This window comes from Hoplias malabaricus, chromosome 4, assembly GCF_029633855.1.
Source record: "Hoplias malabaricus isolate fHopMal1 chromosome 4, fHopMal1.hap1, whole genome shotgun sequence".
NCBI lineage: Eukaryota > Metazoa > Chordata > Actinopteri > Characiformes > Erythrinidae > Hoplias > Hoplias malabaricus.
Genome location: NC_089803.1, coordinates 17,591,383 through 17,618,297, shown reverse-complemented (window position 1 = coordinate 17,618,297; position 26,915 = coordinate 17,591,383). Strand labels below are relative to the sequence as shown.

General features: G+C 45.5%; 1 protein-coding gene across 5 annotated transcripts in view; it reads right to left on the bottom strand.

The window, feature by feature from the left end:
- Positions 1–26,915, bottom strand: part of syngap1a (synaptic Ras GTPase activating protein 1a) — a 149,724-nt gene that overhangs the window by 46,359 nt on the left and 76,450 nt on the right. For all 5 annotated transcript variants that reach the window (XR_010802260.1, XR_010802261.1, XM_066669242.1 and 2 more), the window contains one exon: positions 5,497–5,591. Coding sequence is in view for 3 of the 5 variants with exons in the window: in XM_066669242.1 (XP_066525339.1) it covers positions 5,497–5,591 (95 nt within the window). In the remaining 2 variants the exon portion in view is untranslated. The remainder of the gene's footprint in view (positions 1–5,496; positions 5,592–26,915) is intronic.

Below are 26,915 nucleotides of genomic sequence, written 5' to 3'. Positions count from 1 at the left end.
GTTTCACACACTCACCCAGTCACTCACACACTCACACCTGTGGACAGTTTCAAACACTCACCCAGTCACTCACAGACTCACACCTGTGGACAGTTTCACACACTCACCCAGTCACTCTCACACTCACACCAGTGTACTGTTTCACACACTCACCTAGTCACTCACAGACACACACAAACACCTTTGGACAGTTTCACACACACACACCTGTGGACAGTTTCACACACTCACCCAGTCACTCACACACTCACAGCTGTGAACAGTTTCACACACTCACCCAGTCACTCACACACTCACACCTGTAGACAGTTACACACACTCACCCAGTCACTCACACACACACACCTGTAGACAGTTTCACACACTCACCCAGTCACTCACACACTCACACCAGTGTACTGTTTCAAACACTCACCTAGTCACTCACAGACACACACAAACAACTTTGGACAGTTTCACACACTCACCCAGTCACTCACACACTCACACCTGTAGACAGTTACACACACTCACCCAGTCACTCACACACTCACACCTGTGGACAGTTTCACACACTCACTCAGTCACTCACACACTCACACCTGTGGACAGTTTCAAACTCTCACCCAGTCACTCACACACTCACACCTGTGGACAGTTTCACACACTCACCTAGGCACTCACCCAGTCACTCACACACTCACACCTGTAGACAGTTACACACACTCACCCAGTCACTCACACACTCACATCTGTAGACAGTTTCACACACTCACCCAGTGACTCACACACTCACACCTGTAGACAGTTACACACACTCACCCAGTCACTCACACAGTCACTCACAAACTCACACCTGTGGACAGTTTCACACACTCACCCGGTCACTCACACACTCACACATTTGGGCAGTTTCACACACTCACCCAGTCACTCACACACTCACACTTGTGGACAGTTTCACACACTCACCTAGTCACTCACCCAGTCACTCACAAACTCACACCTGTGGACAGTTTCACACACTCACCCAGTCACTCACACACACCTGTGGACAGTTTCACACACTCACCCAGTCACTCACAAACTCATACCAGTGGACAGTTTCACACACTCACCCATTCACTCACAACCTCATACCTGTGGACAGTTTCACACACTCACCCAGTCACTCACACACTCACACCTGTGGACAGTTTCACACACTCACCCAGTCACTCACACACTCACACCTTTGGACAGTTTCACACACTCACTCAGTCACTCACACACTCACACACACACCTGTGGACAGTTTCACACACTCACCCAGTGACTCACACACTCACACCTGTTGACAGTTTCACACACTCACCCAGTCACTCACACACTCACACCTTTAGACAGTTTCACACACTCACCCAGTCACTCACACACTCACACCTGTGTACAGTTTCACACACTCACCCAGTCACTCACACACTCACACCTGTGGACAGTTTCAAACACTCACCCAGTCACTCACACACTCACACCTGTGGACAGTTTCACACACTCACCCAGTCACTCACACACTCACACCAGTGTACTGTTTCACACACTCACCTAGTCACTCACAGACACACACAAACACCTTTGGACAGTTTCACACACACACACCTGTGGACAGTTTCACACACTCACCCAGTCACTCACACACTCACAGCTGTGAACAGTTTCACACACTCACCCAGTCACTCACACACACCTGTGGACAGTTTCACACACTCACCCAGTCACTCACAAACTCATACCAGTGGACAGTTTCACACACTCACCCATTCACTCACAACCTCATACCTGTGGACAGTTTCACACACTCACCCAGTCACTCACACACTCACACCTGTGGACAGTTTCACACACTCACCCAGTCACTCACACACTCACACCTTTGGACAGTTTCACACACTCACTCAGTCACTCACACACTCACACACACACCTGTGGACAGTTTCACACACTCACCCAGTGACTCACACACTCACACCTGTTGACAGTTTCACACACTCACCCAGTCACTCACACACTCACACCTTTAGACAGTTTCACACACTCACCCGGTCACTCACACACTCACACCTGTGGACAGTTTCACACACTCACCCAGTCACTCACACACTCACACCTGTGGACAGTTTCAAACACTCACCCAGTCACTCACACACTCACACCTGTGGACAGTTTCACACACTCACCCAGTCACTCACACACTCACACCAGTGTACTGTTTCACACACTCACCTAGTCACTCACAGACACACACAAACACCTTTGGACAGTTTCACACACACACACCTGTGGACAGTTTCACACACTCACCCAGTCACTCACACACTCACAGCTGTGAACAGTTTCACACACTCACCCAGTCACTCACACACTCACACCTGTAGACAGTTTCACACACTCACCCAGTCACTCACACACTCACACCTGTAGACAGTTACACACACTCACCCAGTCACTCACACACACACACCTGTAGACAGTTTCACACACTCACCCAGTCACTCACACACTCACACCTGTAGACAGTTACACACATTCACCCAGTCACTCACACCTGTAGACAGTTTCACACACTCACCCAGTCACTCACACACACACCTGTAGAAAGTTACACCTATTTACAGTCTCTCTCTCTCTCTCTCTCTCTCTCTCTCTCTCTCTCTCTCTCTCTCATACATACACTTACACACACACACACAAGGACAATTTACACATGCATCGATATATTGCATAATATATGGGGACTAGTGGGGAAATTAAGAAACCAAACATTTCTTGGCTGATTGACTGTGTAGACGTCTTGTAAAATGTAAACTGGGTCCAGTAAAACTTTACATGTGTCTCGCCTTAAAGTGGCAGTGGTAGTTTTGCACAGGGAGTGGGTGGGGATATAGCCCACAGGAATTGAGGATGCAAATTCAGTGCATGGATTTAGGAAAAACATGAGCATTACTTCTGCTCAGGATGGAATAACACAGCAGGTGACCAGCAGGAACAACATGTAACAGAAACACAGGTTAAACTAGAAATGGATTGTCATGAGCCTTAATCTGAATCTGAATAAAATATCAGGCACCTAAAAATAACCCAAAAACAATAGTTTTTTATGAGACAGACAGACAGAGAGAAAGAAAGAGGGTTGTATAATGATATAGACAGCTAGGGTTACTCAAGGTCTGATGGAACATCTGGGGAGGAGCAGTGGGTGGGGTTGGGTGTGGTGATGGGGGAAGAGGGATGGGATTACTCAGAGACTGAAGCTGCATTCAAATTTGATTTTCACTTGCCTTTGCATACTTCCACTAAACACCAGTGACCTCTCACAGTACGAGGGGAAGAGGGGGCCATGAGGAGCTGGGTTTTCAGTCAGAACACACTCGCCCTTGAGAAGAAACACAGACATGCCTCCCACCGAACTGAGTCCTTTGGCGTTTTGCACATTACGTTTGCTTTCCCAGATAACAGATACATTTTACACTTATGGCACCGGCAACTGTTGTAGGAGCCAGATATGGGCCAAATCTCATGAGCCAGGCTTAACGTAGGTTATGGTATATGTTCTGTGGTCCAAATGTTGACATCTGGCCATTCTGCTCTGTCAAAGAGTGATCACATAAGCTGAGCATGGAGTGTGAGTTTTTAATGTTTATAACGTAACCTTGTTAGGTTTCTCACGTTGCTATGGAAACAGTGTCACGTCGCAATGTTCTGCTGAAGTGGAGAGAAGGACGTCAGTGTCGACTCGTTCCCTTGCTCTGAGGTCTCATTTACCACACTTCACGTCAGTTAACATAGTACTGTAACGGCCCTTAAGATGGCGTCAGGGGAAGTGGGCGGGGGCAAGTTTATGCTGCACTCCAGGTGAAATCTGATGTTGGATTTTCAGAGTTCCAAGTAGGACATCTGAACTGGAACGCCCCCACATGTTGAATTTCCTGCTTGGAAAGTTGGGGTAGCCTCACCAGCCCTGAGTTCGGAATCCAAGGTGGCTGCCCATATGTCAACAGTGTGTAAAAGCAGTGGTATTTTACAGTTTATCCACTTATTACGTGTGACGCCACGTGTGACATTTTGCCATTTCCGAGTCCAGTCCAGTCTTTGGTCCCATCTCGTACATTCATAAGGCATATGTTTATAGTTTGAATGAAGCTGAATATCTCAATCAATTATGTTATTTTGGTTCAGGGGTTCATTAAAAGGAATAAATTACATGTAAAATTAAGCAAACGTGTCTTTGGCAACACTGTTTGCTCATTCACAGCTCATGCTGATCTGTGTGATCTGCCGTGCGGACTGACTGTGCTCCGCCTCTGGGAGAGAGAGCTGCTGCAGCTCTGTCTTTGGGAACCGGGGGAACCATGAAGAGAGAGCTGTCGCTCTGTATCTGGAGGTAGACGAAAAGAGACCGCTCATGGTCAGTCCTGGTGTTCTAATGAGTTGTGCTATCGATTATCTCATATAAAAATAGCTAAGGTTTTTAAAGAAAGTAGCTACATTTGGTGCTGGTCTGTTTTTTGTTCTTCATAGTAATTCGCCAGAAGACCCAGGCGTGACGTTTCACAAGGTCGATAACGTCATGACTTAACAAGCGGATTAGTGCTACTATCTATTTGTGTGTCATTAAAGCAGTCATACACACTGTAATGCCCACCTGCTGTGAAGGGGACATGTTTCCATGGTGTTTTAATGCGTAAAACATGTTGTTATCAATCGCTATCGCTAACAATGCTAACCTGGAACAAGCTAACGGGGCCATATGCTGGTTTCAAGTGCAAGTTAGGTGGCGGTTTCCTCCGAGGTCCCACAGACTTGGTTGCGTTCATGTGATTTTGTGGGAAGTTTAAAAAAACTTGGATGTTCTCAAGATGTTTTGTCATGTCATGTTGATTTTACAGTTTCTACGGACAATATAGTAAAACATACGTGTTTGTTGTGTTTAAAAACGACATTACTCTTAGAATGAGCTCAAAATTGTACATTATTATTTGATGTTTTACAGCTGATGGACTTTTGCGCCGTGCTGAAAACAGTGTTTATGTCACAACTCGGGCTGTTGGTGCTACACTGAAAATTTCCAAGTGTCTGCGTGGTGCCTCCTGGTGGGAAACTCGTTTTTCACATAAAACCAACACCACTGAATGCAGCAATTCTCTGAATGTTTAACTGGAACGTGCTCAGTTCAGGTGTGATGTCTTTCTCAGCTTCGACATCGAACCAGACCTGAAGCACAGTGTGGGCTGTATGTCAGAGGAGGAGCAGTGGGCGGAGTCTAGTGTTGGGAAAGAGGTAAGAGACTGGGTTTTTCTGAGTGACTGACAATGTCTGGGACGGGGTTTTTGGGCAAGGACTGGGGTGACTGATGATGAATGAAGTGGAAGGGTTAGAGGTGGGAGTGTTTAGTTTTTGTGAGGAGCAGTGGTTGGGGTTGAGTGTGGTCAGAGGGTGCGGTGATGGGGTAGAGGCGGGGTTAGAGACAGGGCTACTCACGGATTGGCGGAATGTCTGGGGAGGAGCAGTGGGCGGGGTTTCCATGCTTCTCTGCCTCACTGTGGCAAAGCTCTTTCGGCGAGCACGAGCGTGCTCTACAGAGATAGAGATAGAGAGAGAGAGAGAGAGAGAGAGAGAATAAAAGGCAAATTATTTGGCTTGAGGGCCACACAAGTGGAGGACAAATGAACAGCAGTGACTTTATGATGCTCAAAAGATCCAGAAATAGAACACAGAGCTCTGAGCTTGTCGTCAGTTACGGCGCCTTGTTTTTCCCAAATGCCTCCCTCTCTTCCGGCTCCTGTTTCTAGATTTCCCTCAGGAAACGGTGCTAACCTTTTTAGAAATTTCAGCAGCTATAAATACACCACCTTTTCACTCTCTGTCCATCCCCCCCCCCCCCCCCCCTTCTCTCTTACTCTTCTTTTCTCAACAATTTTCTTTATTTTAGCATCTCAATTATTCTCCCTCACTTTTTCTATACGCCTCTCTCTCTCTCAATTTCCATACACTTCTCTCTTTTTCTCATCTTTCTCTCTCTTCCTTTTCTGATATTCTCTCACTATCTCCCCATCCCTAACTTTCTCTCTCTATATTCCTCTTCCTTTCTTTCTCTCCCCCCGTCGCATGTCTGTCTTTCTCTCCCACGCAGCTCTTTTACATAATTCCAGTAGTGCACTCTCTCTCTCTCTCTCTCTCTCTCTCTCTCTCTCTCTCTCTGTGATCCCTGTGTTTTCCATTATAGTGCACTCTCTCTCTTTAAAATAAGAGTCCTAGCAAAGAAAGACGACATTGAAATTAAAATATTATAGTCAATTACTGTGTGACAGCAGCTAAAAATAACAGCAAAGCCAAGAGCAACACAAACAGATCTCTCTCTCTCTCTCTCTCTCTCTCTCTCTCTCTCTCACACACACACACACACACACACATTGTCATACATCTTCATGGTAAAGGGAAAAGTGAGAGAACTCCAAAATCTGGAACATAAAAGCGGTGCAGAGAAGTGGATGATATGTGGATATTTAAGGCCGGTGTCTTCTAAACATTCAGCCCTTCAGAACTACAGTAAACACATCATCAAACCTCAACACAGTGATGTTTTTCATTAAACTGTCACCTACCAAAATTACCATAAAAACATAAAAGTATTTTTGAATTATAAAAATAAAAGCCCTTCTAATTTCACTACAATGAAATGGAGTGGGGCGGCACTGTGGTGCAACAGGTAGCGTCTCTGTCACAGTGTGTTGCCCTGTGATTGATTGGCGCCCCCTGCAGGGTGTGTTCCTGTCTCGCGCCCAGCGATTTCGGGTAGGCTCTGGACACACCGGGACCCTGAATTGGATAGGTGGTTAGACAATGAACGAATGAATCAATGAATGAACGTTGCACTGTGGCACACACAGAGTTCAGAGAGGCACTGCTGCACCCCTCTGTTCGCCAGTCTTCTAATAAAAAGCCTGTCAAACACTAAATAAAAACCAAGGAATGATTTCACACCAAAATGGCTGTTACTCTCTGACATGGATGAAAAATAAATAACAAAATAACACTAAAGCAATTAAAAAACATCCCTCTGACCCACACTCACTCACTGAAAATGTGAGAGGACTGAGTGACTGACCTTCTTGCAGCTCCCAATGTAACGTGACATTGTCTAGAACTGAACGATTCTTGTAAATGAATGTGTCCATGAGGAGTTGGTGTTGGGAGGTGTTGCCTGCTCTTACATCGTTTTTTCTGAGGGCAGGACATGGCTGAGTGTTGGGAAGTGTAGCTACCGTTGTGACTTTGTTCGGCAAGTTCTGTAATTACTGTGAGAGGCTGTTTAGGCCAAATTTCAAACTTAACTCTCACACACACTATCAATCCTCTCACACACACTGTCAAACCCACTCACACACACTCTCAAACCCACTCACACACACTGTCAAACCCACTCACACACACTGTCAAACCCACTCACACTAGGGAATGGAGGAGACTTTGATAGTAAGTGTGTGAGAGTTTGATGGGCACATTTTCTGATTGGCTTATAGCCAAATATGCCCCTCCTCGGTGTGTGGGTATTCTCCTAACAAATGGAAATCCCAGTCGACCACATTAAGTTGAACCCAGAGCCCAGACCCAGATTAACAAAGCTATGAACCTTTTAACAAACATAATAAATTCACCCAATGACATCAAAACTATGGGAGATATGTTGCGACGTCGGCAACAACCAGCAGCCAATGCAACAGTTGATAAGGAGCACAACTCAGGCTGCAGGAGGAATTAATGGGTTACTCCAAACCCTCAACAGGTCAAAGTAAATAAATTCCTCCTGCATTAAATATAATCCTCCTGCATTAAATAAGCAAAGTATCTCCTTATCAACCATTGTATTGGCTGCTTACCAACAGAAAATAATACAAAGGCAAAGACCATAAATGCATGACAAAATAAAGCAGTTAACTGCTGCAAAGCCGTAATAGACAAGAATTGTTCTAATTTTATATAAATATATATTTATATACAGTGGAACCTCTACCTACGAACGTGATCCGTTCTGTGACCCGGTTCGTAAGTGGAAAAGTTCGTTTCTCGAGTCAATTTTCCCCATTTAAAAATGTTCACCCCCGAAAGTCACCCTTTTTGCACTGATAAATGTTTACAACACTCTCAAATTAGTAAAAAATACATGTAGCGTTACTAGAAATAAAAAAGAAATAAAGTTGTAAGTGGTTACACATCGCTACCTTGAAGACGTGACGACTGGCTGGAGGAGTAACACAGGCACTGGCTGTATGACGGGAGGTGGGGGTGGGTGGAATAACGGAGAGTAGGCAGTGAATGTGGGGAGACGAAGCGTAGATACGGCTTAACTTAGTACGAATTTCGATGTCTGCTATTTACACTAATGCTAAATTGCTAAAGCTACAATTTGCTAATCTTAAAAGCTCACTGGGCGCTTGGAAAGTTCATTAGTAGAGGTTCCACTGTATCTATCTATATATATATAGGGCGCACGGTGTGTGTAGTGCAGGTGTAGCAGGTAGTGCAGCAGTCCCGCTCCGGGTGATTGTCTGTGAGGAGTGTGGTGTGTTCTCCCTGTGTCTGCATGGGTTTCCTCCGGGTGACTGTCTGCGAGGAGTGTGGTGTGTTTTCTCTGTGTCTGCATCGGTTTCCTCCAGGTGACTGTCTGTGAGGAGTGTGGTGTGTTCTCTCTGTGTCTGCGTGGGTTTCCTCTGGGTGACTGTCTGTGAGGAGTGTGGTGTGTTCTCCCTGTGTCTGTGTGGGTTTCCTCCGAATGACTGTCTGTGAGGAGTGAGATGTGTCCTGCCTTGCGTCCAGTGATTCCAGGTAGGCTCTGGACCCACCGCGACCCTGAACTGGATAAGGGTTACAGATAATGAATGAATGAATGAATGAATGCACTTCATTGTTCAGTGTAACTGGGGTTTACTCCCTATACGACAGAAAATAATTCTCAAAACTCTTGAATCTGTCGCAGTGTTACACCGAGACACCAAGAAAATGACATTCAATGACACAAAAAGGTTTCAATTAACTCAAAGTAACCTGCAAATTGATACTACACCTTTAATTTGTGCTCAACAGTGCCAAAAAGTATTTTAAAAGTGTCATTTAAGGGCATCAAATTATATTTTAAGAGACAGAGAGAGATCCATATGTCAACATAAGCCAAACTGACTCATATAGGATAAAAAGAATACCAGCACTGGATAGGAAATATGAGTCACACACACACACACACACACACACACTCACACACTCACACACACACACATATATACACAAACACCACTGGGTTGGTTGTTTTGTGTCTTTTGGCTCATTTTCTTTCCCCAAAAGCCTCTCTCCCTCCCTCTTTCCCTGACGGTCCCTCTCACTGTGATTGATACGTGGGTTGGCGCTGTTTTTTTAACACAGCTATCAACAGGGTTACTATTTCAAACTTGAAATCCTGCTGGAGATGCCCCGAGGAGGAAGCCCACTGACGTGTCCCCACACAAATCCTAACCTTAAGGCCTTGTGGTCGGGTTCACAATGAGAACTGAATCATCCTCAACCAGCAGCTTCCAAAGGCTTTAGTTCCTGATGTGTTGTTTTAAGGGTAAGTGCAAAGGAGAGCGGCAGAAAGTGACAACCATGCTGCAGATGCTCTTTGAAATATGCAGAAATGAATGGAGCACATTCATAAACCTTGTCCTTTAAAGTGATTTGGGCAAAAAGGCTCAGAAGATTGCTTCAGCCACAGATCGAAAAACCTTGAGAGGTCGGTAAGAAAGTAGGAAGTGGTACATATTCACAGCTAACACACGGCTTCCTGAGCTGAATCAAGGGGGTTACGGGAGGACGCTGAAGGAAAGGGCATGAGATTACACCCATAAAACACCCACAGTACAAGGCCTGAGAGAGAGAGCCTTCTCATTAGCACTGATTATCCACAGCAGGGTCAAAGACGTCTTGCGTTGGGAAGGAGCAGGAGGATTTTGAGCATCTGAAAAGAATTCACAAGTTGGCGCTCAAGTTTTGAAGCCACACAGTTCCAGGGTTTTGAGGTCTTCGGTTTAATCCTCGCTTCAGGTCACTGTCTTTGAGAGACGTGTGTGTGAATGTGTGACTGTTCTCAGGTGTGTGTGTGAATGACTGGCTGAATGTGTGACGGTCCTCAGGTGTGTGTATGTGTGTGTGTGTGAGAATAATTGAGTGAGTGTATGACACTGCCCTGAGGTGTGTGTGTATGTGTGGGTGTGGGTGTGAATAACTGAGTTAGTGTATGACACTGTCATCAGGTGTGTGTGTGTGTGTGTGTGTGTGTGAATAACTGAGTGAGTGTATGACGCTATCATCAGGTGTGTGTGTGTGTGTGTGTGTGTGTGTGAATAACTTAGTGAGTGTGTGACACTGCCCTGAGGTGTGCGTGTGTGTGTGAATAACTGAGTTAGTGTATGACACTGTCATCAGGTGTGTGTGTGTGTGTGTGTGTGTGTGAATAACTGAGTGAGTGTATGACGCTATCATCAGGTGTGTGTGTATGTGTGTGTGTGTGTGTGAATAACTTAGTGAGTGTGTGACACTGCCCTGAGGTGTGTGTGTGTGTGTGTGTGAATAACTGAGTGAGTGTATGATGCTGTCATCAGGTGTGTGTGTGTGTGTGTGTGTGTGTGGGAGTGTGTGACACTGGCCTGAGGTGCGTGTGTGTGTGTGTATAACTGACTGAGTGTATGACACTGTCATCAGGTATGTGTGTGTGTTTGTGTGTGTGTGAATAACTGGGTGAATGTGTGAAACTGCCACAGGTTTCAGTGTGTGACTGGGTGAATGAACCGAACAATGAACCAATTAACAACCAATTAACAAATGTATGAATGAATGAACTGAACTGCATCAATCTCAGTCTTGGTATCTTATTACCCTACAGTTAGCCCTGACCTCCCAACGCAATATTCATGAGTGCTTATGTCCTCTGATAATCTTATATCCTCTGATAATGGCATCCCACCAGTTCACCTGTAACCTAGCAACAACAACCAACTAAAGAAAGGATTAACGTGATCAATATCTACTCCAGACAGAAAGTGAGAAACAACAACAAGCCACAACAATCGCATTACATTCAGAGAAGCTGTTTGAAGAGGATTTATGTGACAGTTCAGCTCAGGTTTCACCTTAAAGTGGACAAATGAATCCTTCTTCCACACAGTTCTGGGGTCTTGATGAAACATCTGTGATGTGCTGTTGTCAAAATACCACAAGGAACAAACTGAGAATGAGCAAGGAGTGAGAAGCAGAAGCTCTGGATTTTAGATGTTTTTGCTAACTTCTCTTTCCTCTCCGTTGTTTTCTCTGTTTGTACTCAGTGCTCTTTGTGCTCGTAACCATCCATAGCTGAGCATACACACACATACAAACGTTCATTCACATACACACTCATTCACACACACCAGCACAGTTAGTCAATACACCTAACCGAAGGAAACCAGAGACCCCAGAGGAAACCCATACAAATACAGGGAGAACATGGAAACCTCATCCAGATGGATCTTCAACCCAAAATCCCAGCGCTGAGAGACGATCGCACTAACCACAGAACCACCGTGCCACCCAGATCAAACCGGGAAACGAGAATGACTCATTTATTTCTGACTTATGCAGATCAAAAACAACTGACTGGGTGGCCTTATTTCACACTGTGTGGGCTGGTGGGCCCCAGATCCCAAAAGTGTGCAGTGCACATACACTGATCAAGGGATTTTCTTTTTCAGAAAATGTCCTCATGAACACTACAGACGAGCCTGTCTTCTTTTAAATGGCGATAAAAGAAGGAGAAATTAATCCAGCAGGAAGAAATTAGCTGTGAGTTTGTTCCTCTATTTCTTTATAAGTAATTTAGATTAGAGGAGCTGGGTGATGTCAGGTTCTGTCTGTAATATCATCTTTTAATTACCACAAGGTTGAGGTAGGGCCAGAGGTTGTGGGTACGATTCCCGCTCCAGGTGACTGTCTGTGAGGAGTGTGGTGTGTTCTCCCTGTGTCTGCGTGGTTTTCCTCCAGGTGACTGTCTGTGAGGAGTGTGGTGTGTTCTCCCTGTGTCCGCGTGGGTTTCCTCCGGGTGACTGTCTGTGAGGAGTGTGGTGTGTTCTCCCTGTGTCCGCGTGGGTTTCCTCCGGGTGACTGTCTGTGAGGAGTGTGGTGTGTTCTCCCTGCGTCCGCATGGGTTTCCTCGGGGTGACTGTCTGTGAGGAGTGTGGTGTGTTCTCCCTGTGTCCGCGGGGGTTTCCTCCAGGTGACTGTCTGTGAGGAGTGTGGTGTGTTCTCCCTGTGTCCGCGTGGGTTTCCTCGGGGTGACTGTCTGTGAGGAGTGTGGTGTGTTCTCCCTGTGTCCGCGGGGGTTTCCTCCGGGTGACTGTCTGTGAGGAGTGTGGTATGTTCTTCCTGTGTCTGCGTGGGTTTCCTCTGGGTGACTGTCTGTGAGAAGTGTGGTGTGTTCTCTCTGTGTCCGCGTGGGTTTCCTCGGGGTGACTGTCTGTGAGGAGTGTGGTGTGTTCTCCCTGTGTCCGCGTGGGTTTCCTCCGGGTGACTGTCTGTGAGGAGTGTGGTATGTTCTTCCTGTGTCTGCGTGGGTTTCCTCCGGGTGACTGTCTGTGAGGAGTGTGGTGTGTTCTCTCTGTGTCTGCGTGGGTTTCCTCCGGGTGACTGTCTGTGAGGAGTGTGGTGTGTTCTCCCTGTGTCCGCGGGGGTTTCCTCCGGGTGACTGTCTGTGAGGAGTGTGGTATGTTCTTCCTGTGTCTGCGTGGGTTTCCTCTGGGTGACTGTCTGTGAGAAGTGTGGTGTGTTCTCTCTGTGTCCGCGTGGGTTTCCTCGGGGTGACTGTCTGTGAGGAGTGTGGTGTGTTCTCCCTGTGTCCGCGTGGGTTTCCTCCGGGTGACTGTCTGTGAGGAGTGTGGTATGTTCTTCCTGTGTCTGCGTGGGTTTCCTCCGGGTGACTGTCTGTGAGGAGTGTGGTGTGTTCTCTCTGTGTCTGCGTGGGTTTCCTCCGGGTGACTGTCTGTGAGGAGTGTGGTGTGTTCTCTCTGTGTCCGCGTGGGTTTCCTCCGGGTGACTGTCTGTGAGGAGTGTGGTGTGTTCTCCCTGTGTCCGCGTGGGTTTCCTCCAGGTGACTGTCTGTGAGGAGTGTGGTGTGTTCTCCCTGTGTCTGTGTGGGTTTCCTCCGGGTGACTGTCTGTGAGGAGTGTGGTGTGTTCTCCCTGTGTCCGCGTGGGTTTCCTCCAGGTGACTGTCTGTGAGGAGTGTGGTGTGTTCTCCCTGTGTCCGCGTGGGTTTCCTCCAGGTGACTGTCTGTGAGGAGTGTGGTGTGTTCTCCCTGTGTCTGTGTGGGTTTCCTCCGGGTGACTGTCTGTGAGGAGTGTGGTGTGTTCTCTCTGTGTCTGTGTGGGTTTCCTCCGGGTGACTGTCTGTGAGGAGTGTGGTGTGTTCTCTCGGTGTCTGCGTGGGTTTCCTCCGGGTGACTGTGAGGAGTGTGGTATGTTCTTCCTGTGTTTGCGTGGGTATCCTCCGAGTGACTGTCTGTGAGGAGTGTGGTGTGTTCTCTCTGTGTCCGTGTGGGTTTCCTCCAGGTGACTGTCTGAGGACCGCGACCCTGAACTGGATAAGTGCTTACAGATAATGAATGAATGAATGAATGAATGAAGGTTGAGGCATATCATTTTAAAATGTGTATCATTTTGGGAGTTACTTCTGTGAGGTTACGGCTCATAAAGCCAGCAGTAGCTCTGTCCTCTGAAGAAAAAGTGGAGTAGCCAGCGCTGAATTTGAAGGTGCTCCATTCCCGCAGACTGCAGTGTGTGTGTGTTTGGGGTGTCGAGGGATACGGTGTCAAAAAATGATGACGACATATTCCAAAAATGGAAGAACTGCCTCAGGAAAGAGGAGCAGTTGCTGCAGGTCAGCATCCAGTGATGGGAAAGTAAAAGGTGGGATGCTTTTTTAAACCAGTAAGAAACAGCCTTGAGGAAATATTCGGATGCATGGTGTACAAAACAATATACATTCTTTTGTCCTAATCTGAAAAGTCTTAAGACCTACTCTGACAGGAATAGTTTTATGTGGGGAGCCGGGGTAATGTTCATTTGCCGTCAGTAATGTTTTTAATGGAGTTCCCCACTGGATAATCATGATGTAAATAACCTACACATGATTGTGGAATGTTTATTTGCATGTGGATCAGACACAGCAGTGCTGCTGAAGTTTTTAAGATGTCACTACTGTTCCAAGAACAGTCCAACAACCCAAAACATCCAGCTTTCAACAACCTTATCTTCTAGTCCTTCATAACAGATAGTGGAAGAGGTGATTACACAGTTTTACAGATATCAGAACTGATATTATATAATGTTTAACGTAAATTAATGAGTAGTTTCATAACACGTCTGTAGGCTGCAAGAAGTGTCCCTCCCCTGAGTGATCCTTTAGTTTGACTTGTGGATTTGTGTGTGGTGTGTTGTTCAACACAAGATTTATCATGAACTTGAATGACTCTGACTAGTGTTGCACTTTACATCACTAAATACCTCTACATTTTTACTGCTCATTTAACGGTAGGCAAAATGCTCTGGAATCTTATGGGAGGTAAATCCCGTCAAAATTAAAACTGAAATGAAAACAACAAAGGGTCGCAAGTTTCACAGGTGAAGCAGGGGATGATAGCCCCGCCCACAGCTAATCAGCATACATTTGCATGTTTTTAGGCTCCAAATCCATATAAATGTAAAAACAAGCTATTTTTTTTCTTTGAAATCCAAACATAGATTCTCAAACTGAAAAATTGTCCATTTTTTATTTTTCTCAAACCGAAGTTTACACCGTCATCGCGCATAGGTTGACCACAGTGAATCACCTCTGGGAAAACCCCTTCTCCATAACAATGCAAAACAGAAGCGTCCCCTGTCCCTGGTCCTAAAGCCATCCTACTGACTAACAGCTCTGAAAAGACTAAACTTTAAAAAAAATAGGAATCTTTCTTATACAGGAACACACCCACTCCTGGAAATGCTCTGAAATGGTGTATTCAGACAGGAATAAAATCACAGAGATACTGCAGTAATAATAACATTACCATGGATAAAACCAATCCAGTCTGAATAGGACTTTACATTAACTTACACAGAAGATAAAAATGTTTGGTCATCAACATGACTTTGCAACACTGAAGGTGTGTAATATGAAAATGACCCTCAAGCCAATCACTAAAAACTTTATGCGTTCATCCTTATCAATCTTTATAACTGATGCACACTCATAACACGTAGGCTGTCCCAATTCTTAGACGCCTCACTATGCTGTCTACTAAGATATATATTAATTAGCTGCGAAAGCAATTCCAGGACGCAACGAAACGCAACTCCCGTCCATTTCGCTTTTCTCCCAGAGCAAAAATCATTCAAATCACGATACAAACGGAATGATTAGAATCCACTGCGCTGAAACTGAGGCGACACTAGCCACTGAGGTGTGTGTCCTAAAGATTGTGGACACACAGCTGATACATGATCCATAGAAAGTCATTTACAAATAGAGTGTTACTAAGGTCACTATTCACAGTGCCAACCACCAGTTAATAGGATATAAACCCAACCAGCTCTGGGCTGTGAAGCAACAGAACGGTGTACACTGGAGCAATGGAGATCCATCCATTATCACCAAAACCAACCAAAACTAATCATCAATACTCGACCTGAATAATGTTTTTTGTGGCAGAATGCCGTAAAACCCATACAGTAATGTTCCAACATGTGTGTCATCTCTTAAATTACCTTGATCCTTGATTTAATGCGAACCTGGCTGAGCAGGTACAGGTACAGCTCCGGGTTCCTAGGCTCTGGTCACTGTCTGCGAGGAGTGTGGTGTGTCCTCAAACAGTCCAAACACACCACGGCAGGGATTCTCAATGTGTGTGTGTGTGTGTGTGTGTGTGTGTGAGAGAGAGAGATACTGTGAGATGCACTGGCAGTCTATCCAGAATGTGTTGCTGCCTTGCACTCCTGTGTTGATTCTGTGTGGTCTCTGGTCCAACCACAACTCTCAACAAGATGAAGTGACTGCAATTAATGGATGAATGAATGAGTAATTAACCCATGTTGCAATTGCTGTATACAGCAGTGTAACCTTGTAGTCCTTGTGTGGCCCAAAGTGATTGAAAAACTGGTGGCATTCCCATTTTATTCCCTCTAAACATATGCTTTCTCTTATTATATTTATAATGAGTTCCATTTAGTAATAAATAATCCAAGTCGATTTTGGAGTGCCTTTTTCAGTTGCTGCATTATTTATCATCCAAACCCAAAACTCGCCATATCCCGATACCGTTCAGCTCTAATCAGAACTGGGTCCATACTCAGTTCCTGAGCATGACAGCATCATTAGCGCCCCCAAGCTAATGATGGGTTTTCCTGTTCGGAAAGCGCTCCTAACCTACACTAATAATTCACAAATACATCTTGTGTAATGAGCACGAAATTGTAGAGTTTGAAGCTGAGGAAGAAAGCGATATGTTGGGATGAGTCAGTGGCCTTTTGGTCTTTTTTTTCTTTCTTTCTTTCTCTACAGCTGGATGAGTTTTTCGTCTGAGGACGCCAGAGGAAGCCTTCAGCCCACACTGTGTGTTACCAGCTCTTCGGGGTGTGTGATGGGTGGCGTATTCTTCTTGACGGATGGTCCAATTCCCAATTCCCTACCGAACGTTGTTCCAAATGCGCAGGGGAGAGTTTCTGAAAAGAGCCGCAGCTGTTCCTAGGACAGTCCGACTGCTGCTTGTATTCTGGATATGTGCACACAGGCATAAGCCCCCTGCTGTTTGCATGACTGAGAAGACGTCAGCGACCACCCTAGCAGTAAAGAGAAACTGAGGATCTAACTGAAGTGATATAACTATAGCTTTAACCCCCTTTCTGTATTTAGGGGGCAGCCATGGCCTTAAAGGTAGAGAAGCAAGCTTGGGATCGGAAGGTGGCCAGTTCAATCTCCTGGAACAATAGGAAAATGGGCATCTGGGGAGTGAAAGAGCAGCATGTTCCTCAGTGGAAATGGCTGTGAACGTGGCTCTTTGCCATAAAATGTTCCCTAGTGTTAAAGTCCCAAGGCGCCAGGAATGCCTAAAGAATATGTGTGTGCACTTGTTTGCTCCCTGTTGAGTGTATGTGTGTGTGTGTGCATGCTCATGTTCACTGCCACAGCGGGGTTAAATGTAGACTCTGAATTTCCCCAAAGGCATTAACATAATATGTCTTCTTCTTTAATTCACAATTTTGACCAGAAATGTAAAACAAAATGGCAGTCTCTGACTTTTGCACAGTAACGTACATATTTACATATTCAAACACATACGTACACCATCTCCCTTTCCTTCTTCTTCTTGTTTTCCCCTTTGGCTTCAAGTAATGGAACCTCAGATACAGAGCACACACACATACACACACACACACACACACACACACACACACACACACAGTCGAATACAAGCCCAGTGCAACAGCTTAAAGCCCTTGTGTAAGACTGAGTAATTAAAAGGAGATAAAGAAAAACCTGGACAGCCGTGCTGACCCTGCCAAGAGAGAAGGAGATGCACAGAGAGAGAGAGAGAGAGAGAGAGAGAGAGTGAGACTGCTGCCCCCTATCAGTCTCCTGCAGTATTGCACTCTCAGCATTGCTACTCGTTCCCACCCAGAGAAGGTCCTGCAGCACTATGCAGCAGAGGCTGAATGAGGCTGATCAGTACAGACAGTCTTGTGGTGCAGGTCAGCGATGGGCAGTTTCTGCTGGTCAGGACAAGTCTCTACACATCATACAGGGTTCACTCTGTGTAGAACCTGAGCTGAAACAGTAACAGTCCCACACTCTCCTCGACCATCCTGGGTAGAACTGTACATTATGAAAAATGTGAACAGAACTGAGCGGCCAGTCACAGTGATACTGATTATCAACTGCTGATTGTGTGTCTCTGAGCCAGAACAAGAAAGGTTTCTCACTGGATAAAGTGCTCTGCTCTGTCCACATCTACCTGTATTTACCTCAGACGCAAGTACATTGTTGTGAGGATTTGATGGCATTCAATGCAAAAAAATTCAGCTGTTTGCGGGGGGGCCACATCTCCAGCAGTTCCTACACCAATGATTGGACCATTTGAGAAATTAAAGGTGGAATTTTCCATTCTCTGTTATTATAATTAAAAGTCAGGAGCGGGTTTGACGAGTATAAAGCCCAGCTGGTTTATAGCGCTCCATTAAATACGTTTGGGATGAATTGGAGTGATCCAACGCCAGTACTGCTACCTGATGTGTGAATGCGATCAAACCCTCAGAGACATTTTCCAGCGTCTGGTGTAAAGCTTTCATAGAAGAGTCAAAGCTGTTACTACAGCAAAGGGGTGACAAGCCCCCTATTGGTTCCCTGGATTTCAGAGGCAACGTCTACAAACGTCCGCTCTTATTTACTATTTTCATTGTAATATGCCTTCACACTGAGATAAACATCGTAGACGGTTATTTTTGTACATGTTTACAGCGCTCATAAGCATTTGTTTGTGCTCCTAAAAATGTAAATCTCTCTAATTCTCGGTGCGTGTTGAATTTTGCAGTAATTATAGCACAGGCCGTGATTAATGCATCCATTTGTTTCAGCATCAGACAGCTCCCACAAATAACCAGAGTTTGATATTACAGAAATAACCACAGTGGTACAGTCGTGTATAAATAGTATTTGCTGGAGGCTGCGGATCAGAGGCGAAGCAAATACCACAAGCAGAAATGCTTGGAGAGATGTAATCTAATGGGGGATTAGTTCCACTGGGGTCAGTCTTTCCCCTCAGCCACAGAAATCCCTCGGATGGATCGGCCCGGACGCACTCGTCTCTTAAGTGCTCACTTCCCTTGCAGAGAGGCTGGGTATTTTATCAGGGTAATACGAGGGACACTCAAAGAGTCTGCTCGTTCTGAACATGTCACGAGTGAACGGGGAGCTTTTTCTTTATCTTTCAAAGACTTCAAAAGCAGTGTGTTAAGAAGAGGTGGGAAATTGCAAGGGGTTTTTCAGGGGGGCGTAGGGGCACATCAGACCTGAATCTAAATGTTTTTGGCTTGGATCCATGGATCCAGGGAACATCCTTGGACTGGTATGGGAATATTACATTGATCTAGACCTCATTAATAACGGCTCATTAAAGGATCATCCACTGAAACATGGTTCTTGTAGGGCCACGCTCCCAAATAAAGCTTCCTGACATTGTGTGTGTGTGTGAGGTGCTTCATTAGAACCACCTCCCTTGTAACTTCACCTGGTTCACACTTAGAGACGTTAACACATCTGCCGTCCTGCTTTAAAAATCAGTGACCACAGAGCTCTTGTCTGGAAGAGTACGTAGTTTTTTACTTATTTTTGCTGTAGAGGGAACTGACTCTAACTTTATGAGAACATACCATTCCACCTTAAAAGATGCTGAGCTTCTGAACATAAACAAACCACAGAAAACAGCATTTCCCCACAATCATAAACATTGCCTTTTTAAGATGCATGATAAAATATAGCACAATGTTAAAGAATACACGTTTAATGAAACTAGGAAAACGATATAACTATAAGTTAGTACAGAAAGTACCAGCGTGTGGTATTGTGCAAAACTGCATGAGAATAAAATACACAAATTGTGTTTCAAAAAAAGTGGTCAGTATCTTGAAGTACAAGGTCTGTGTTTTAATAAAGCAGACTCTCAGTGACAGTGCTTCACACTCTGTCATATTCCACAGTTAAATTAAAATCACAGCGAGGCCAAACTGTGATATTGATTAACATCTAATTCTCTGTAGTTATTAATGAATGTAAATGGAAGCATTCACAGTGTGGGGGCATTTAAGTGGCCACAAACAGACAACATTTCAAATGACTTTTACAAAGCCATAAGCGTTAACAAACTGTTCATTCATTCATTCATTCATTCATTCATCACACTTCACACACCACACTCCTCACAGACAGTCACCCGGAGGAAACCCACACAGACACAGGGAGAACACACCACACTCCTCACAGACAGTCACCCGGAGGAAACCCACGCAGACACAGGGAGAACACACCACACTCCTCACAGACAGTCACCCGGAGGAAACCCACACAGACACAGGGAGAACACACCACACTCCTCACAGACAGTCACCCGGAGGAAACTCACGCTGACACAAGGAGAACACATCACACTCCTCACAGACAGTCACCCGGAGGAAACCCACGCAGACACAGAGAGAACACACCACACTCCTCACAGACAGTCACCCGGAGGAAACCCATGCAGACACAGGGAGAACACACCACACTCCTCACAGACAGTCACCCGGAGGAAACCCACGCAGACACAGGGAGAACACACCAACTCCTCACAGACAGTCACCCAGAGCGGGAATCGAACCCACAACCTCCAGGTCCCTGGAGCTGTGTGACTGACACACTACCCGCTGCACCACTGTGAAGTTAGAAGTTGATACCTTTAAAATTGTTAAAAAACTTTACATTAACAAAATGTTCTTTAAACTTTTAGGTTCTTCACATTCACACGTCTCTTACATGGTTCTTTATGGAACCAAAGAAACCTCTGTAGCACCTTTATTTTTAAGAATTTGACTGGGATTATTGGGCACAAGGAAGGAACACACCCTGGAGAGAGCACCAGTCCATTACAGGACATCGCACACTCACTCAGTCACTCACACATAATTTCACCAAGCCTATTCACCTACGTGTGTTTGGATTGTGGGAGAAAACTAGAGCAGACACAGGGAGAACCTACTCCTAACAGAGAGTGACCGAAGGCAGAGGTTGACCCCAGGACCCCAGGACCCCACCTTTAATAACACTATTACACTGTTATGTTTCAAAGAGAAATCTAAAGTAAAATAGGTCTAAATATAGCACCATGTGTAATGTATGCCACCCAGTGTGGTTTCACTGTAACCTGATTTTAAAAACCTCACTGGAAATACGTATGTCTTTGAAGTACAAGATAAACCTATGTGTCTGCAGCAGTGCTGGAAGGCTGTGAATCTACCACAAAGTATATATAAATGGAGTCAGTAAGGGGATGTGTGTTCTCGTTTTACTTCTACATACACTTTTAGCACCTTATCCAGTGTGGCTTACAGTTCAGACTGTGTTATAGATGCATATATGTGAACACAGTGTTAGGAGTCTAGCCCAAGGATTTTGTGACACTGAGGGATTTGAAAACTCCAGCAGCACTGCTGTGTCTGATCCACACGCACCAGGCCTGCTCTGTGGTGTTGTGGTGTTGATGTGTCTTAATTCTCATACCTCTCATGTTAGATCTTTATCAGTTCCTTTAAGTCCTGAAGGATCCAAAAACAGGAGAATAGAGACATAGTTCCTTCAGCTTTGTGCAGATCGATACTGGCCTTACGAAAAAGTTCCACTGCGGTTCTAAAAGTCTCTCGGCACTGGAGGAGTTTTTGGAGCTGGACTCGGGTTATTTTTTGCTGTGGTTATATTTACTTCTGCTTGAGTCATTACTTTTGCGAAATTAAAAAAGCTTTTATTAGAGCATGAGTACAGACTGCTGTTCCTCGCACTGTTGATTAGCCTGATTAGGAGAGGTGTTGAGTTTCAGGGCTGAGTTTAGACAGAACATGACAACAAAACCAGACCCCAATCACTGTTCCCTATGCTGGAAAGAAGCCACACATAGAACGCCATTCCAGTGAAGAGAAGCGTTTCTAATCACATCTCTACTGTGGGAAATATGTAGCACTGCACAGAAAGACATAAGGCGCAGAACTGTTCATAATCGCTACTACCTAAATTTGAGTGCTACAAACAACACGATTCCTGAGGAGAGAAACGGCCCATTCATCCCTTCCATGTACACAGAGCACCATCTAGAAACACTATGAGTAACCTAGACTCCAGAGGGGTCACGGGGGTCACTATGGCTAGGTCCTGCCTTTCTGTGCTGGACACATCAGCCTGGTCCAGTTGTGCTGATCAAGACGTGTCTAAAGCTGCAGTCACACTGGAGCTGTGTTCAAAATGTCTCCCTGTTTATGTTTTAGGGCACTATTGAGTTTTGTATTGAGTGTCTAAATCCTAAAGTGTAATTTAGGAAAAGCACTACGATCTCCCACAGCGCACTTGTAACTCAGAGTGAACACCGTAGCTCACTCCATGAGCTGAATGTGCACCAGGGTGCATTGCGAGTTTCTTTGTTACTAAGCAACGGACAATGGAAGTGTTCAAATTCACTTGTGTTTCCAGCACTATTTACTGAACTAAATAGGGCCTCACTATATACCACAAGAGTAGTGAGGGAAGTAGTGAGGGAGTAGGGAGCCATGTTGGTCACAGCCGAGTTCCACTTTGGCGAACTTTGACACACAAATATTCGTCTATATCCAATAGCGCTCCTGCTCTGACTTCCTGACCTTTGACCCACTCCATACTCTCTCTGGATCTTATTCTTTTATGATTTCTAATTTTACACAGTGTTGCTTTTCTCAGCACTTTCTCCTCACTGCTGCTGAGACAAGAGACATTTTTAAATGAGCGTCTGTTGTTGGATGCCGAGTGTGTCCTTCCGTTACAGACAGAGTCCTAGCTGCTGAGCTATAATCCAGCTCCCTGAAACCGATTTCTTAATCTGATTCCTAGACCTTACTCCAAACCGCAGATATCAGAGCATGCTGTTTACCACTTGAATAATCAGATAACTGGAGAAATCTGATTAATATTGGGTTATTAAAGGAACACCACGTAAGGTTTAGGTTTTTGGCACCAGGGGCTCCCCCTAGTGTAACTCCAAAAGTTACATAGAGCAGTTTCTGCAGTGCTGATGCCAGAGAACAAACAACAGAGGCTCTATTCTCCCTCTCACAGGTCAATGATTCATCACAATGATCCTGAAGCTGTAATCTTAAAGTCAAACTAGTATGTAGTGTTCCTTTAAGTGCATGTAAACGCATCCAGTGCTAGCTAGCGTCTGCCAGGTGAAGTGACAGATCTAGGCAGTTTGCACTGTCCTCTGATGTGATAAAATGTTCAGCGACGTCGCATCAGCAGTGGTTTAAAAAGAAGCGATGGTTCGGTCTCACGTCTCAGAGGAGTCTACCCTCCCGAGGCAGGTGATACCGTGTGTTACTGCCACCGCCATCACCCTCCCTACCATCATCATGCCAGTCAAAATGTCACCTATTGGAGAATGCATGTACTACAACATGATTTATTAACATTTATGGTGCTTCATTTATAGCAATAACTCTTAATATGGACAGAGCCCAGCACCAGAATCTGAGCATCAGCTGGGTGCAGCAGCTCTAATCTTCACACGGATGTCAAGGCTGGCAGTGGTGATGCATGCATCCACAGTACTGTCCCTGCTCTCTCTCTCTCTCTCTCTCTCTCTCTCTCAACAGTAAATTCTATTCTGAATTCCAGCTCTTTGTTTGATCACCATGGTTACGGCCTCCATTTCGGTAGTGAAAGATTTTGACACACCGAGCCAAGAGGGGGATAACAGCACATGAACATTCAACTACATACACACAAACACCTACACACACACGCAGAAACACGCCCACCTACGCACACACACTATCCTACTGCAGTATATGTGCAGCCAAAGCCTTACACTGCGTGTGTATACACACTTTGTGGATAAAAGCGCATCTGAACGCAACATAACCTGCTATGCACTGTTTCACACATTACATCTTATTGGGCACAGCAGGTGTGTGTGTGTGTGTGTGTGTGTGTGTGTGTGTGTGTGCTGTGCCAAAATGCATGCTGACTGATCATAAAATCCAGAATGGTGGGCTACACTGCAACTGACCACCACAAAGCCTTTAGACAGAGCATTTTCAACCATCGACATCTCAACCCCTTTATTACAGTTTATCTTCATTTATTATCCCCAGGTTTTTCATTCATATCATATTCTGATGCCAGATGCCATTGTGCACAGCTCAGTGAGCACACCGTAGCTTAGAAGGGGAAAGGACAAAGACACGCAACCACGAGTTTGCTTCCATGCATTGCGGGTACATAACATCATAACATTCACTTACATTATTTTCTTAGAGACTTACACAAATCCTAACAGTGACTACTACTTGCTTAACCCTAGTTCTTACCTTAATCTTTACCCTAATCATACCCTACCCTCAAAACATTTCTTCACCTGAAAATATTTATTTTATTTTTATTTAATTACATTGTGGGGCGCAGCTTGTGGTCCCCACAAGGAAGACAAGTCCCCACAATGTCAGTGTGTCAGAAGCAGAAAATGAAACCAGCTTCAAAGACTGCACTGTTTATTATTTATTTATATTTAAGGTACCTTTAGGCCACTTTGACTGGAAATTTCTTAAGTAATGCGTGGTCTCTGAGTTTTGCACAGAGCCAGATCCTGTGTATGTGACATGAGTGTTGCTGTCATCTCAAATCACCTGATCAACGACGAGTGAAAAATGGAAAGGGGTTAAAATTGCTTAGTAATTGTGAAATAAATGTGCATTCAAGTTTTCTTTGTTTTGTTCATTCATTTATTCATTCATTGTCTGTAACCGCTTATCCAGTTCAGGGTCACGGTGGGTCCAGAGTCTACCTGGAATTGAGCACAAGGCGGGAACACACCCTGGAGGGGGTGCCAGTCCTTTACAGGGCAACACTCACACACTCACATCTACGGACACTTTTGAGTTGCCAATCCAGCTACCAACGTGTGTTTTTAGACTGTGGGAGGAAACCGGAGCACCCGGAGGAAACCCACGCAGACACAGGGAGAACACACCACACTCCTCACAGACGGTCACCCGGAGGAAACCCACGCAGACACAGAGAGAACACACCACACTCCTCACAGACAGTCACCCGGAGGAAACCCACACAGACACAGGGAGAACACACCACACTCCTCACAGACAGTCACCCGGAGGAAACCCACGCAGACACAGAGAGAACACACCACACTCCTCACAGACCGTCACCCGGAGGAAGCCCACACAGACACAGGGAGAACACACCACACTCGTCACAGACAGTCACCCGGAGGAAACCCACGCAGACACAGAGAGAACACACCACACTCCTCACAGACAGTCACCCGGAGGAAGCCCACGCAGACACAAGGAGAACACACCACACTCCTCACAGACAGTCACCCGGAGGAAACCCACGCAGACACAGAGAGAACACACCACACTCCTCACAGACAGTCAGAACCCACAACCTCCAGTGCTGCTCCTCTTTTTTTCCTCCAAATTTTGCTGCTGGTGATTAGTATTTATCCAACATCAGTAAATGACATCACTAATGCTCTCATGCAGCTATCAGATCCTCACAGCAATGTTCCAATATACAGGGGTTGGACAATGAAAGTGAAACACCTGGGTTTAGACCACAGTAATTTATTAGTATGGTGTAGGGCCTCCTTTTGCGGCCAATACAGCGTCAGTTCGTCTTGGGAATGACATACACAAGTCCTGCACAGTGGTCAGAGGGATTTGAAGCCATTCTTCTTGCAGGATAGTGGCCAGGTCTCTACATGATGCTGGTGGAGGAAAACGTTTCCTGACTCGCTCCTCCAAAACACCCCAAAGTGGCTCAATAATATTTAGATCTGGTGACTGTGCAGGCCATGGGAGATGTTCAACTTCACTTTCATGTTCATCAAATCAATCTTTCACCAGTCTTGCTGTGTGTATTGGTGCACTGTCGTCCTGATACACGGCACCGCCTTCAGGACACAATGTTTGAACCATTGGATGCACATGGTCCTCCAGAATGGTTCGGTAGTCCTTGACAGTGACACGCCCATCTAGCACAAGCATTGGGCCAAGGGAATGCCATGATATGGCAGCCCAAACCATCACTGATCCACCCCCATGCTTCACTCTGGGCATGCAGCAGTCTGGGTGGTACGCTTCTTTGGGGCTTCTCCACACCGTAACTCTCCCGGATGTGGGGAAAACAGTAAAGGTGGACTCAAAGAACAATACATGTTTCACATTGTCCACAGCCCAAGATTTGCATGAGTGGCCAAAGGTTTGGCTACAGCAGCCCGGCCGTGTATATTGACCCTGTGGAGCTCCCGACGGACAGTTCTGGTGGAAACAGGAGAGTTGAGGTGCACATTTAATTCTGCCGTGATTTGGATGTTTTTTGGATACAATCTGGGTCAGCACCCGAACATCCCTTTCAGACAGCCCTTGTGTCCACAGTTAATCCTGTTGGATGTGTTTGGTCCTTCTTGGTGGTATGCTGACATTACCCTGGATACCGTGGCTCTTGATACATCACAGAGACTTGCTGTCTTGGTCACAGATGCGTCAGCAAGACGTGCACCAACAATTTGTCCTCTTTTGAACTCTGGTATGTCACCCATAATGTTGTGTGCATTGCAATATTTTGAGCAAAACTGTGCTCTTACCCTCTGCTAACTGAACATTCACACCCTGCTCTTACTGGTGCAATGTACAGTTAATGAAGATTGGCCACCAGACTGGTCCAATTCAGCCATGAAACCTCCCACACTACAATGACAGGTGTTTCAGTTTTGTCCAACCCCTGTGAAGTGATGTAGTGTGTATGTAGCAAAGCCCTCCCAGACGAGTGGAGGCAGTAACTGCGGTAAAGGGGGACATGCTGTCTGTTTAGGCCCGTTATCTCAGAAGACTAGGGTAAGTGAGGGTCTTTGGAGGCGTACAGAGAGAACGACGGACAGATAGATGGACAGATAGTGTGGGGGAGAGTCACATGGCAGTACACTAGCGTGTCCGATAATGAACACTTTACACTTCAATTGGTCATAAAAACCGCAAGCGCTGGAATATAAATTTCCCTGTGGACATGTTTGCTGCTGT